Below are 14,830 nucleotides of genomic sequence, written 5' to 3' on the forward strand. Positions count from 1 at the left end.
TCACTCAGATTTCCACCTTGGGATCAACAGAAGCCAATGGTTTTTCACTGTTTGCATTTCACACTAGCAAAATCAACTTATGGTATCTGAAACTGTGTCTTTCCTTCCTGGCAGTGAGGCACTCAACCACCTACATCCATCAAAGATTCAAAACTAGACAAAGTTCTTTCTTGTTTAAACCAGCTACAGCATCATTTACAGTACATTATATCACTTGTGGCCCATACGTGACTTGATGAAATTATAAATAATTTTCTTTATGCTCATAGCACTGGACACAGCTTTACAGTAAATATGGTGAGCCATTGAACAATAGACAAAGATTTTATTTTGACAACCATCAAATTTCATTTGTTTCTTGAAGAATTTTTTTTTCCCAGGGAAGTTAACAGCACATTTTGCATTCAATTAAAATTACTCCTCTACTCTAAAAACATTCCATGTCTACCTAGAAATTTAGTCTCTGCATATATAGTCACACTGAAATGTGTTTTATGTCTGCAATTAAACAGAATATTCCTCCTTCCTCATTTCTCTTGTCCTTTGGACTAACAACCAAAGATTTTCTTCACCAAGAGGATGTTCAAGAGGAAAGAAAGAAGTTACATCTGACACCTGCAGGTAAATTTCAGAGCTTTCCTTTATTTATTTTTTTTTCAAAACAGAAGAATATTAGATACAGAGGTGACCCTCTGAAGATAGGATATACCTAAAGTATCTGAAGTTACTGATGAAAAGAAAACAGGTTGCAGAACTCACCTGCAAGAGACACAAAAAGTGCCAAGAAGCAAGCTTGAAAGCAGTCTGCCTAGACTACTGGACTCTGAAGGCCGTCAACCATTTGCTGTCACTCCTGACAGTCCTGTTCATTTTACTCCCCTGCTTGTCACACACCCTAATAAAACTTTATGGCTATACTTGTACACAGCAAATTTCACAGACACTGAGAGAGCCTTACTTTCCATAGTGTCAAAATCTCATTTTGCTAAGAGAGGGAACACAGCTTTAATGACCTCCAAGAATGCCAAGAAGGTAGAAACCATGGGCTTGGCTCTGGCACCCAGGCTTTCCAGTGAGTGCTGGTGAAATGGTGGACAGATACATCTTGTAAGTACTTGGTTTGTGCTGCTACAAGCTCCTCTATTCCTCTAAAATTGGTGCTAAATTGTCCCAGTAATGTACAAACAAGAACAGCATTTTATAGTGGACTGGTAAAAAATGTATATCCACAACCAAACATTAGAAACACAGCCTAGTCCAATTGAGATTAAAGTCAAAGTTAGTGACAAAATCTTCCACGGAGCTCCTCAGCAATGAGAAACCCACTTATATAATGGAATGTTTCATTTTTTGACCCCGCAGAGCTGACACCATGGCACAGCCTGCCTGTTAGCTCAGTTCCAGACCAAGTACACAGAGAGCCATCACCTGCAGCTATGCACAAGTGCACTGAACTCTACTCTAATCACTGATAGTTACTAATCAGAGAAGAATAGAAATACTCATTCCAGAAGCAACCTGATGTCATTTGATGTGAAATACTGAGATTTCACAACTCCAACACATGTTAAAAACCCCTTTTTCTGGATTGCATCTACCAGTATGTCTTTCTTCTGTCCCAAGGCAAAAGCAGCAAGAAGCCCCAGAAAGTATTTTCAGATGCTTTCTTCTATGCCTGCATGATGGATAGAGGAAACTTAATACAGAGACAACTTAGAACAGCATGTGCCAAGACCAGCACTGTGGGAGAAGCAAAGCAATTACAGAATTGTACCACAGAATCACAGAATCAAATCATAGAATATCACATATCATATCATAGCATAGAATATCATAGAATCTATCATTATGATGACAGAAGCTTAATAAATCCTGCCCTTCTTGCTGTGTAAGCACTTGCCTTGCAGTTATGACCTCTCAAGAAGTATCTAAGTACTCCAAAAAATGTTAAAAATGAAAGAACAGATTATACAGTTTACTCTTTTCTATTGCTTGTTGGAAGTTTCTGGTATTTGATCTCTCTCCAATAGTACTGAAAAGATACAGGAACAGTATTACACTTATATTCTTTTTCCCTTCTGCTTAAAGTTTTCCTCCTGGGAAGTTCTCATTCAGGTACTGTGGATCACGCCAAGACCAGACACACACACTCATGGACACCAAGACCAGACACACACTGAAGATGGGATGCTGCAGTGCTCCATGACTTTTGCCATCCCTTTAGTAACATCCTCCACATTCAGAGTGGTGCTGGTAACAAGTTGAAGGAACCAACCTTCTCTTCTACATCTGCAACCTTTCCCTGACAAGTCACTGTGTACCAAAACCCCACTTTAAAGACAGTACTTTAAAACAGGGATGATTCTGGACTCATGATGATGGCAACTTGTTTTCAGTTATCCCTGAGCATTTGTCAGTCATTACACACAGGAGCAAAGGAGGAATGGCATGCTATGGCTGTCCAACCAAGGGCTTCTCCACAAAGTGGCTGCAGTCTACACAAAGTTCAGCTGATTCCAAAGGCTCCTACAGAAAACTGCTGAAAACCAGGACATAGTGCATGAATTGCTGGAATGTTCTTTAAAAAGTTACCTGCAGCCCAGGAATGAGCTCTGCACTGTTACACGCATGCAGATGCTTAGTAAGACCTCAGTATCTTCCATGAGTTGCAAAAAATTTAAATTCTACTCTTTTAAAACTACTACATGACTTTTAGATTCCATTTTGGTGATGGCAAGTGAGAAAGGTAGCAAATATTTTCCTTATCCTTTCCTTGTCCATGCAACATTTAAGAAAAATAAAAGTTATTTTGGAGGTCAGAGGGAAATGTCTTTCTCTAGTAGAGTTAAGCAGTTCCTACGATTTCTCTCTGATGTTGGTTACTTCTAGGAAAGCATAATTCAGCACATTCACTATTGGGCAACTTCTTCTCCTCTGACCTTGTAACAGCTGAGAAAGCTTCATCCTTTGTCCCTTGTCAAGCCTGAACATGATTAAAGAAACTTAAGTTCAAACATAATTGAATCTACTTGCTGCTTATCATGTTTTTAATAGCACTGCCATGACTTTATGTGAGGTTGTTACAGCATCACATAAACTTATGAAGAGCCAGTAAAGCAATTCACAGCTGCAGGACATTCTCTGTTCTCCTTTTTCTTTTTTCTTTTCTTTTTTTTTTTTTTCTTTTAAAGATGCTTTCTTAAACTCATTTTAGCGCTGTACAAGTATGAGCGTATTCTCGCAGGCAGCACTGCAGATCCCCCTTGGTTAGGCTACCCATGGTGTTCCACGTGCAGTAAATCATGACTGAAAACAGTCACTCCACCTTGGTATTAAGAAATGAGCCTGTGATTTAGTATCAGGGTGCTCTCACCTTAAAACCTACGTGCATTGTTTACCAGTGTGTGGGCAAAAACTCTGTCCTTTGGAAATTATATTCATCAATACTTGCAAAGAAAACACTGCAAACGCACCAAAATATTAGAACTGGATACTTGAGGCTACAGCATAGCCCGCATAAAGCTCAGTCCCATCTGACAACTTCACCTACAGCGGCAGAGCTGCCTCCTCAGAACCCCAGCATCCGAACCATTCCACTCCCCAGTCCCAAACAAAACGCGGTACAGAGGCACGGGCAGCTCTCCCAAACCTCACGCCTCGCAGCCCCACGGCGGGGAAGCCTGACTGTGGGCATCCAGAGGCACCCAGACGGCGGGGAGCTGTGGCCGGACTCCGCTCCTAACGTGCTGCCCGACAACCCCGAGTCCCGGTGAGCTACGATGCCGGAGCGCTCAGCGCTGGGAAGGCACCCTGCCGCCCGCCAGCCCCTCACCTCACGCGGCGCGGAAGACGTGGGTTCGCGGCTGCTCTCTGCCCGGCCGCGGCGGCGCGGCTGCCGCCAGCCTGCCCCCCGCCAGTCCCTGCCGCCGAGGCACACGGGACCGAGCTGGGAGAAGAGCAGGTCCTGCCACGCCGCCATGCTTCTCGGCACCGCCGATCCTCGTCCCGCGGCAGCGGGGTAGGCGGGCGGCGCCTCTGCGGGGCGCGGCGGCTCCCGGGGCGCCGGCCTTCACCTCCGGCATGGTCGGCACGGAGCGCTCGCTCCGCCCGGCGGGACCCGGCGTCGTGTGGAGAGTCCCACGCAGCACGCGTGTGGCGTCCGCTCCTCGGCTCTCCCCATGAAGCCGGAGGGTTTTTTTGTGTGATTATTTATTAGGGTGATGTGAAAATAGAGTCGTGATAGTTACAGCAGTCACTGTGAACCTAATGGGAAAGTCAGATTGGAAACTTGTTCACTCTTGGATTACGAAGATTTGAATCATGTGTAATTGGCACGTCAGAAAGTGCCTGTATTATGGCTCATGACTGGAAAACTCAGCCACTGTGCAAGGAAATCAGTGCATTATCAGTGTGTTAGTTTAACTCTGCTTGAGCACAAAGGGTTGGCAGATGGATATAAGCCCAAACCTTTGAATGCTCAGCTTTTTCACAAAACTTTTTGTCACTTTTTCTACAGTGGCAAACAAAATTGAAAGCGAAAACCTCAGAATCACAGAATCACCAAGGCAGGAAGAGATCTGTAATGTCTTCCAGTCCAGCCATTCACCCAGCCATCACTAATAGCTCTCACTAAACCATGTCCCTCAACATCCAAAATGCACCTTGAACACTTCCAGGGTCAGTGACTCCACCACCTCCCTGGACAGCCCATTCCAGTGCCTGACCACTCTTTCAGAGTAGTAGTATTTCCTAATGTCCAGCCAGAATCTCCCCTGGTGCTGCTTGAAGCCACTCCATCTAGTCCTATCACTAGCCACACGAGAGAAGAGGCTGACCCCCAGCTCACTACAACCTCCCTTCAGGTAGTTATAGAAAGCAAGAAGGTCTCCCCAGAGCCTCCTCTTCTCCACACTGAACAATCCCAGCTCTCTCAGCTGCTCCTCATAAGGCCTGTGCTCCAGGCTTGGTTGCCCTTCTTTGAACACACTCCGGGGTCTCAATGTCTCAATGTCAACCTCAGCAGTCCTTCAGCAGTTACCTCTGTCTCCTGATGGGTTGAAGACCTTCAGTGCAGCAAAACCTACTGTCCTTGCACCAAAACAAGATCTCACAACAATCTGAATCACAGAATGGCTTGGGTTTGAGGAGTTCTTAAAGTCCATCCAGTTCCAGCCTCTCTACCACAGGCAGGGCTGCTACCCTCAAGCTCAGGCTGCCCAGTGGCCCATCCAACCTGGCCTTTAGCACCTGCAGGGATGAGGCACCCATAGCTTCTCTTGGCAGCCTGTGCCAGTGCCTCACCACCCTCTGAGGAAAGAATTTACTTCCACCATCTAACTTAAATGTTCCCTCTTTCAGTTTGAATCCATCACACTTTGTTCTATAGCTACACCTTTATGTATTGAAGGGTTTTGGTAAGGTATCCCCTTCTCTTTTCCAGGCTAAACAAGCCCAACTCCCTCATTCTGCTTTCACACGAGAGGTGCTCCAACCCTCTGATCATCTTTGTAACCCTCTGGACCCACTACAACAGCTCCACATCTCTCTTGTGCTTCAGGTCCCAGGCCTGAATGCAGTACTCCAGGTGAGACCTCCTCACCTCCCTCTCCCTGCCACTCTTTTTCATCCACCATTTCTTCTGAGTGCTTTCCTGTGAGGCTGTTCTCATCCAGTTCATTGCCCACACAATGTTGCCAGTAGGGACTGTCCTGACCCAGTGCAGGACTTGGCACTTACAGGTGGCAACACCTAAGGTGGTCTAACACATCTGACGTGGTTATTTTTCCTATATTCTGAGCTCCATTTGTTTCCATTCTCCTATATTTTTTCCAACCTGTTTCTCAAGTCTCACTTTTCTGAGCAATAAGTTGCTGGGTTGTTGTTTTTCTTTTTTTTTCCTCCCAAATAAGCTTCTTGCTATGACCAATAGATTCTTCAGTTTCTCTACCCTGCCCTCTCATCCTCTTTTCTCCTAATGTTTCTTTTCTTGGTTTCAGTTGTGCCACTGCATTTATTGTGACCCAGTGCTTGTGTGTGAATGCTCTGTATTCCCCATCTACTTTTCCATTTTCCAGTCTCTCCATTTCCAATTTTCCTGTGCAGGTAATCTCAGCAAGGTAATCCCTTGTTGCCTCGCAGCTTGTATGCCTTTCCTGCTTTACAGGTCAGCTCTGCCTTCAGACCAGGCTGTCTTCCTCTTTAAGGGCACCCACACACAGGTCATGTCAAGTACCCAGGCTTCACAGCTCTGTAAATCCCAGAAAAAATAAATGCCTGCTGAGCCCCAGAATATTCCTCCCAGCCTTCTGAGAAGCTTGCTGTCCAACTTAGTAGGACTTTACATAAACAGTTCTTCCATGGACAAGAAGGTTAAATCTGTGTTTCTAGCCCCCTGCAGGACACAGATCTATGCTTCTTACATTGATTCTATGTTGTTTTCAGTCTTCTTAACATTGCATTTAATTCCAGGAAATTTTAGCAGGTGATAAACAGCATGATCGTTCTTTCTCTTAATACATCTTTTGAATTATTTTCAGTTTTTGCAAACATATCATCCTGAGTCAGCATAGAAAGTCCAGTTTTTGCAAACATACCATCCTGAGTCAGCATAGCAGCTCCCCCTGCTAGTTTCACCAATGTTTATAAATGGAATAGAAAATGTTCTTTTAATAACCATATTATATGAACATATCAGCCAGTATTACTAGGTCCTGTCTTCATATGAATATGAACCTCACAAGAAAACTGAGATATGTGTATGCCAGCACCTGCAGTTGCTGTGGAATTTAACTAGAACACAGTAAGGTGTTCATATTCCTATTCAAGCATTTCCTTAATCGCAGATTTCTGCTTTTTAATTCTAAGCTGTGAGTATTCTCACACCCAGTTCTCCAGCACTTCACAAATATGAAAACGTGAGATGTGTTTTATAACAGACACTGTAAGATTTCAAAGTCCACAAAACTAACATATGCCCTTTCTTCTGTTATCTCTAGAAATTGGAACTGCTGGTATGCTTAATCCTACAGTCTTACTGCAGACAACCAGTCCTATTTCTACTGCTTTACCTTAAGATCAGAGACATCTTGCCTGTCTATATGCTTCTTTATTTAGGAATTCTATATTCCCAGTGTGTAAGTTGTTACTACAACAGTAATGAGGTCAGCTCAACTCTGGATGACCATTAGGAAGAATTCACATCTCCTGCTTTTCATGCCCTAAGCAAGCAAAATGCATGCATGTCAAAATATGCCTGCGTTAATTCATGCAGAACCTTCCGTTTTATTCAAAGTCCAAGAATCTTCTACCAAAAACAGAGTTTGAAGGAGGATAATGTACTTAATAGAACCTTTCACCAAAACGAGAATAGCCTCGTTTGTTTTGTTTTCTTGAGGTGCCTGGAATGAAGGGATCAGCACCCAGATGACCATTCTGTTCAGTGTATTCTGTTAGATAACACTTTCTGTCCATCAGGAATATGAAAAAGTTTTTCGATCAACTATATTTAATCAGGCAGGATCTATTGAAGAAGTATCAAGATTTTGGAATGAAAAACCCAAAACCAACCTACATTTTATACATGATCTACTTCAGAGGGAATGCCCAGTTTCCCTGTTTTATCGTCTCTAGCACTGAAAATATTCACGCACTGAAAATATTAAATTTAATAAAACTACTTAAAAATTTTCAATATTTTATCTTTTCCTGGCATACTAGTAGATCTTTAAGAAGCAAAGAGCACAATATGAAACTGATAGACTGTTAACTAGAGTTCTTACCCTGTACTCTCATTTCTTCATCAACAAATTAGCATTCTACTAGGCAATTTTCTTTTATTTTCTGATAGAAATTAAGAAGACTCATAAGATAGACCAACACTACGGTTAGCAGCAGATACAGTGGGCACACATTTATCAGGTGATTACTGAGTTGCTGCTTTATTATGCTGTGTAGCAGCACTGCAGCAGAAACAGAGAATATTTTCTACATAGCACAGAATTTATCACACAGAATCTAGACTACAGAAGAACAGAATAACCTGTCTTGGTCTTCCTCTTCAACTTCCAGGATGCATAGGCAACATATTGAGTTCAAGTCATGACTTACTGCTTAGTTCAGAGTATGTAAGGAAGACACTGAGGCCTTGGAACACATCCAGAGAAGGGCAACTAAACTGGTGAGGTGTCTGGAGCATAGGCCTTATGAGGAGTGACTGAGGGAGCTGGGATTGTTCAGTATGTAGAAGAGGAGGCTAAGGTGGGACCTCATTGCATTCTTCAACTTCCTGAAGGGAGGCTGTGATGAGGAGGGAATTGGCTTCTTATCCCAGGCAACAAACAGGACCCAAGGAAATGGACACAAGTTGTACCAAAGGAGATTTAGATTGGACATAAGGAAAAACTTTTTCTCTCAGAGAGTGGTGAGGCACTGGAATGGCCTGCCCAGGGAGGTGGTGGTGTCACCATCCTTGGCAGTGTTCAAAAAGTATCTGGATGAAGAGCTGCAAGAAATGGTTTAGTAGGTTGTGGTAATAATGGTAATGGGTGGATAGTTGGGCAAGGTTATCTAGTAGGTCCTTTCCAACCTTGTGATTCTATGATTCTATGATTCTATGACTCTATGATTCTATGTAAATATGCAGTGATAATTCCAGGTCTGATTGTAGTAAATCTGCTTTCATGCTGCTCCTGTATCTTGGTGTTAGAAACCTAGACTTAGAATGATATAGACTTAGAATGATATGGGTTGGAAGAGATATTAAAGAACATGTAATTCCAAATCCCCTACTGTGGGCAGGGCTGCCACACAGTAGATCAGGTTGCCCAACACTCCATATAACCTGGCCTTAAAAGCATCCAGCGACAGGGCATCCACAGCTTCTCTGGACAGCCTGTGCCAGTGCCTTGTCACACTCATAGTGAAGGTTTTCTTCCTATTGTCTAATCTGCAGCCCAAGATACAGTTGATTTTCTGGGCTGGTAGTGTACACTGCTGGCTCATGCTCAGATTTAATCCACTGTCCTTATCCATGGGGCTGTTCTCCATGCATTTTATCCTGTTTAGCTTTATGATGTTCACATGTGTTCATGTATCAAGCTTGTCCAGGTCCTTTTGGATGACATCCCTTCCTTCTGCCATATCAACTGCACCACTCAGCTTAGTGCTGTCCACAGACTTGCTGAGAGTGTACTTGATCCCACTGACCACCTCATTAATAAAGACATTAAACTATAGTCTCCTGAGGAACATTACTCATCACTGATCTCTACCTGGAGAAACTGATCTGCTGACAAAAGCTTTTCCAAGACGGAGAACATGGTTTCCCTCATGAAGAATAAAATAACATGCCATGCATTCAAATTAAGGATGATACAACTCAAGCAGGTGTATGAATTTTCATTAGGTATCAGTTCACATGATATTTGTGCTTCAGTAAGAGTTAAGAAAGACAGTGATTTTAAATATTGAATCATCCACAGTCAGTATGTCACACGTTGGTGGAGTTCATATTGTTTTCTCAGTCAGACCACTCAATGGTTACAACAGAGTAGTTACTGGTATCTTAACATGCCTCAGACTCTTCTATGACAGTTCAGACATCACTGTATTTCAATGAAGAATGATTCAAAGTAGTATTATCTGAAGAGTTTATTCTTTGCAGGAAAAAAAAGTTCTTATTAGAATCTGCAAGTAGACAGGAATGTAGTGGAGTATGTTTTGTCAGTTCAATGGTCACACCATAAACTATCCAATCACAAGTTCTCCCCATACAAATTCTGTAAATACCTTTGAAGTCAGTGCAAACCTAAGGAAGAACAAAATGTAACAGCATAATTTAGACTGTCATTCTAATAAGAAATAAATTTCTGGGCATCTAGTGATAACTCCATAGAAACGAGCACGCCGCATCTAAGGCAGGATGTCTGTTTGGAATTGAGAGATAACACTTCAGATGGTGTCATTGGTCTCGTTTGCCCAATTTTCATAAGAGACCTATGAGTTCTCAGTGTAGGAGTATGTTCTGCAGCTTTAGGAGGCAGTAGTTTCTATTTCTTGAGAAAATGGTTGGTTAACCATTAATGGTTGGAACTTGGTTAACAGATTTTTCGAACATCTCACCTTTCCGAGAACTCCTAGGAAATGTGAATTGACTTGTCAGCTCCCTTGCCTGTGTTAAACACATCCATTAGGATTGTGAGACTTTTGTCAGCTATGACCCAAGGACTTTCATACCTTCCTCTTTAAACAATTTTTCAAAATCTCACTTTCAATTTTTTTCATAACTGATATAATACATTTACCTCACAGGGCTTGTAGAGAAGGTAGCTGACAGGCTGGAGGTTTGTGTTGGCATTCAGTGATGTACCAAAGCAAGTATTTCAAGCTTTAGAGAGAGAGAGAGAGGGAAAGGAAGAAAGAGAGAAAGAGAGAAAGAGAGAAAGTAGGAAAGAAAGAAAGGAGGAAAGAAAGAAAGGAGGAAAGGAGGAAAGGAGGAAAGAAAGAAAGAAAGGAGGAAAGAAAGGAAAGAAAAAAAGAAAAGAAAAGAAAAGAAAAGAAAAGAAAAGAAAAGAAAAGAAAAGAAAAGAAAAGAAAAGAAAAGAAAAGAAAAGAAAAGAAAAGAAAAGAAAAGAAAAGAAAAGAAAAGAAAAGAAAAGAAAAGAAAAGAAAAGAAAAGAAAAGAAAAGAAAAGAAAAGAAAAGAAAAGAAAAAAAGAAAAGATAAGAAAAGAAAGGAAAAGATAAGAAAAGAAAGGAAAAGAAAAGAAAAGAAAGGAAAAGAAAAGAAAAGAAAAAGAAAGAATCCAATCTACATAACCTCTTTATTTTAAAGTTATCTAAAACTATTTACTTAAAAATCAAGGGTTAAACAGAAATGAGAGTACAGGGAGCATCAGATAACCACTTCAAAGAAAGAACTCTGTCCTTTAGTGACTCATGGCTGGAGGCAAGAGGAAAGCATAGTGCACTCTAAGTGCACCTGAGTGCACTCACTTTTTAAGTGGCATAATCTGTGCAGAAGTTAAAGCCATGGGTTGATTTAGGAAGAGTAGTATTGTCTCCCGCTCAATTGCTGGAGGCCAGATGCCAGCTGAGGACACCTCTGCAGCACATGTGACACCGTGCTTTCAAGACACAAATGCTGACTGCTCTGTAATTCCAACTTTGCTGTTGGTATTCACAGGCAGCTGTATTTATTTTCAGAGGCAGTGTTATAGGAACTGCATTTACTAGGCAACATCTCCCCGTCAGTCACAGTGTGATGGCAAGGCCATGGCAAAAGAGGCCAGTGATTGCATGGAACTACCCTTGGAGCTGGGTCTACAGGTCATTCCTTGGATCACTCCACCTGGAGCAGCATGCCATAAATAGTTGGCAAAAGCCCCACGTAAAAATAGTGAGATACTTGTATCAGTTAGACAGGGCTCTGTTATGATTATTTCTGCTTTTCACGCTGCTTTGAGAAGCTAATAAATACCATGTAACATAAAAACAATGTATCATCAATGTTCAAACCAACTAACTGGTCTGCTGCTGATTACTTGACAGTTTGACCTTCAGGTACCTACATTTCCAAGAGGAAAGCAGAATAAATATAAGCCTACTTTTATTCATCAAATTATCAAGATCTGGGGGGATGTCTTCTCTTCAGTCTCCCCTTTCTGAAACAATTTGCATTTGTATTATTTTTATACCAAAGTCTTGGCTAATAGTTATATATAAATAGTAGTTTCAAAAGTCATAGAAATCAGTCTCTGAAGTGTTTACCTCATATGAAAGTACCTCATGTATTTTTACATTTAAAGATTAAAAGTCAGCTAAAAAAAATAAATAAATAAATTCAAATTAATTTGGAAATGCTGAGCAGCCTAGGAGCTATGGTTTTACAATTTCTTTTTTACTTACAAACGTGCTGTGATCCAGGAAGCTCTGATTTTCTTGAGAAGCAACATTTAAAATACTGTTGTTTCTGTAACTGTTCAAGACTTAAGATTAAAAAAAAAAAATCAAGGACCTGCTTTTGTAAACACTTAACAGAGTTACTGCCAACTCCTGTGAGCTGTCCTGAAATCACATGCATTTACAGCACTGCTATGCTACATTTGAAGAACTAACTTGAAGAAATTAGAATAATATAGCTCAAAAATCAATTCCACTACTCTGACCTGTTGCACCACTGAAATACTGAGACCTTCAAAGTCATGTCTTCAAAAGTGTTTCTAGTTTACCTTACTAAAATGGAGAATCTGATAATGTATTTTTTTTTATTATTATTCAAGTTATATTGCAGACAATAGTAATCACCATGTGGTGTGATCTAAGTAACTTGAAAAAGCATTTGTATTGCTGAACTTATTAAAAATCAGTCTAAAAATGAACAATTCTGGCCTCAGAATGATAAGTGGCAAGAGGTTTGAGAGCAGAGTAGTGAGGACTGACAGATCCAGGATATGCAAAAACAATCTGCACAGTAGAAAAGAGGGAGAAAGAAATATATTGAAAAGTGATGAAAAAAAAGTCATATTTTTAGCATTGAAACCATCTTAATTCCACATTGGAGCCTTGCTATGTCACAGAAACTGAGGCAGTTTTATATTCACTGACATTATTTTCAATGTCCAAAGTATATACATTTTTGCTTGTTAGCCATTCCTTCCCATCTCATATCATCTTATGCTTTGGAATCACATTTCAGAATTATTTTGTGGCTTCCATTTCATCAGCGAGAAGATGTAATATTTTTCCTTCCTCTATTATTTGTATCTCTGAATTTTCACAGTACACACTGGGAAATACAGAGGTATATCTGAAGTGTACTTTTCTGTTTTTGTACAGGCTTCTGTAACTATTAAAAGACAAAAGTGTAGAAACAGCAACTATAGAAGAGCATAGATGCAACATTTTGCAGTTATTTGATCAAAATGACATTCACAACTGATAATCATGGAACTATAGGATTTTTGTAGCTTACTGCCACAGTAGTTCTCACATTTTAGAGGCTTTTTATACAATAGGAAGTAAAATTAATTTGTTTAAAATGGAGCACAGATTACACAAACTTTGTGTTAGAGCTGTCAGAATGCAGAACATAAAAGAAAATGAAAATAATATACTCCATGTTCTACAAATTGAAGCAGAGAGAAAATACAACTATTTTATGGCATCAGGCTGCAAAAAGAACATATTTGACAGTTAAGAGTAGATTCTATTTAATTAATAATGTTCGTATTTAATAGAGCATGGTGCATTGCTCAAATGAAGTAAATTACAAAATTCACCTGTGCAAGAAATCATAGAGCAGAAGTTGCTCATATCCGTTTATATTTTAGCACAAATAAAACTTCTTTATTCCGATGTGAAGTTTACTGAAAGTAGTACAATACTATTTTCTTTGTTTCTCCCTCTCATATTTGATAAACCACTTTTTTGTCATATTTCAACTGAACATAAACCCCTTGTATTCATGTAAGCAGACAAAAAATTGCATTTTTATAGCCAGACTCTATCCTGACAGAACCATTCTTAAAAAGGAAAGTAGAGTAACAAACAAAAAAAGATTTTTCCTCCATCCTCATTTCATAACTTTTATCCTGAGAATCATAACACATCAGCAACAAGGAAACAATTTTTTTTCCTGAAATTGTATATTTTTCACTATTGTATGTCTTTAAGAGAAAAGGAATAATAATTTTTAAGTCCTCAGAAGTGACTACAAGAGAGTTGTGACTGTTCCAGAAGAGTGCTGTAATTTTTGGTCAAGATCATTTAAAACATACTAATGAGTTTGCTTACAAAATAAAGCACCCGTAACTAAAACACAGCGCTTGCTGAATCAAAATAAAAATCTCTTATATGTAAAGTTTGAAATAAGTATTTTAAACAAATAACCTTCTAATGTGACTGCTATAAAAACCCTCTGAAATTTTCTCATGCATTTCCAACATGCTGTTATCCATATGCTGACATTTTGAATACTACTCAACAAATTAGTTTCTTTGCAGTTAGCGCACTTACCTCCTCTTTCCCCGTGTTTAATGAGCACATTTCAAGCAGCCTTCAGCCCTCTGAGCCGACACAATCAGAAAAAGCTTATTTTCCAGTTACAACCAATGGAAACAGTGCTAAGAAGCAGTGACAACAAATTCCCATGTGTTTAAATAGGTAGGTTTTTTGGTGGGGTGGGGTGGGGAAGAAGGAAGCTACAAACAAGAGATGAACCAAAAACTCTTGACAAATTGTTTTTACTCTAATTATGCTGAAGACTGTCATCTTCTAATCAGGATCTTGTGGCTTGATGTGCTTTATTTATGTATTATGGTCAGGAAATGATTAGCATTCATGATGTCACTGCTTGAATACTTAGCAGTAGTTCAGAACAAAAGCATACCCAAAACATATCACAGATCACTGTGGTTTACAGTGTAAGTGTATTGCCACCTAGAGTCAAGGTTATAGCAGAAGGTAGGCACTGAAATAACTAAGCCAGGCCAACTGTATGAGCAATTTTGAATGCATCTTTGAACACAAGTTTTGCTGTGACTATTACCCTATGCATACTAACACCTATTACTCTATCAAGTGGATTCCCCACAGTCAGATTCCCCCACTGTTCCCTACCATGAACAGAACTAGCTACCAAAAACTACACATACAGTCTTTCCATGCCACTTGGAATTATATACACTTGCACTCTTACATTCTGCACTAAGGTTTTTCAACTGTCCGTATACATGTGTATATCATTTAAAGTCCATTATATTTTGTAGTCATGCCAACAAGAAAACACATGAAGCAGTTACTGCCAAAACAATGATAAAACTAATAAAATTAGT

At 40.2% G+C, this 14,830-nt stretch overlaps 1 protein-coding gene across 1 annotated transcript in view; it reads right to left on the reverse strand.

Moving 5' to 3' along the window:
- LOC136054270 (transient receptor potential cation channel subfamily M member 6-like) overlaps positions 1-14,068 on the reverse strand; it is a 49,396-nt gene extending 35,328 nt beyond the window's left edge. The window contains exon 1 of the mRNA XM_065745457.1: positions 14,013-14,068. Within this exon, the coding sequence (XP_065601529.1) occupies positions 14,013-14,042 (30 nt within the window). The 5' untranslated portion in view covers positions 14,043-14,068. The remainder of the gene's footprint in view (positions 1-14,012) is intronic.
- Positions 14,069-14,830: the final 762 nt, after the last annotated feature.

The sequence above is a fragment of the Cyrtonyx montezumae genome, unplaced genomic scaffold (assembly GCF_038088225.1).
Source record: "Cyrtonyx montezumae isolate F1298 unplaced genomic scaffold, pur_monq_1.0 scaffold_36, whole genome shotgun sequence".
NCBI classification, from domain to species: domain Eukaryota; kingdom Metazoa; phylum Chordata; class Aves; order Galliformes; family Odontophoridae; genus Cyrtonyx; species Cyrtonyx montezumae.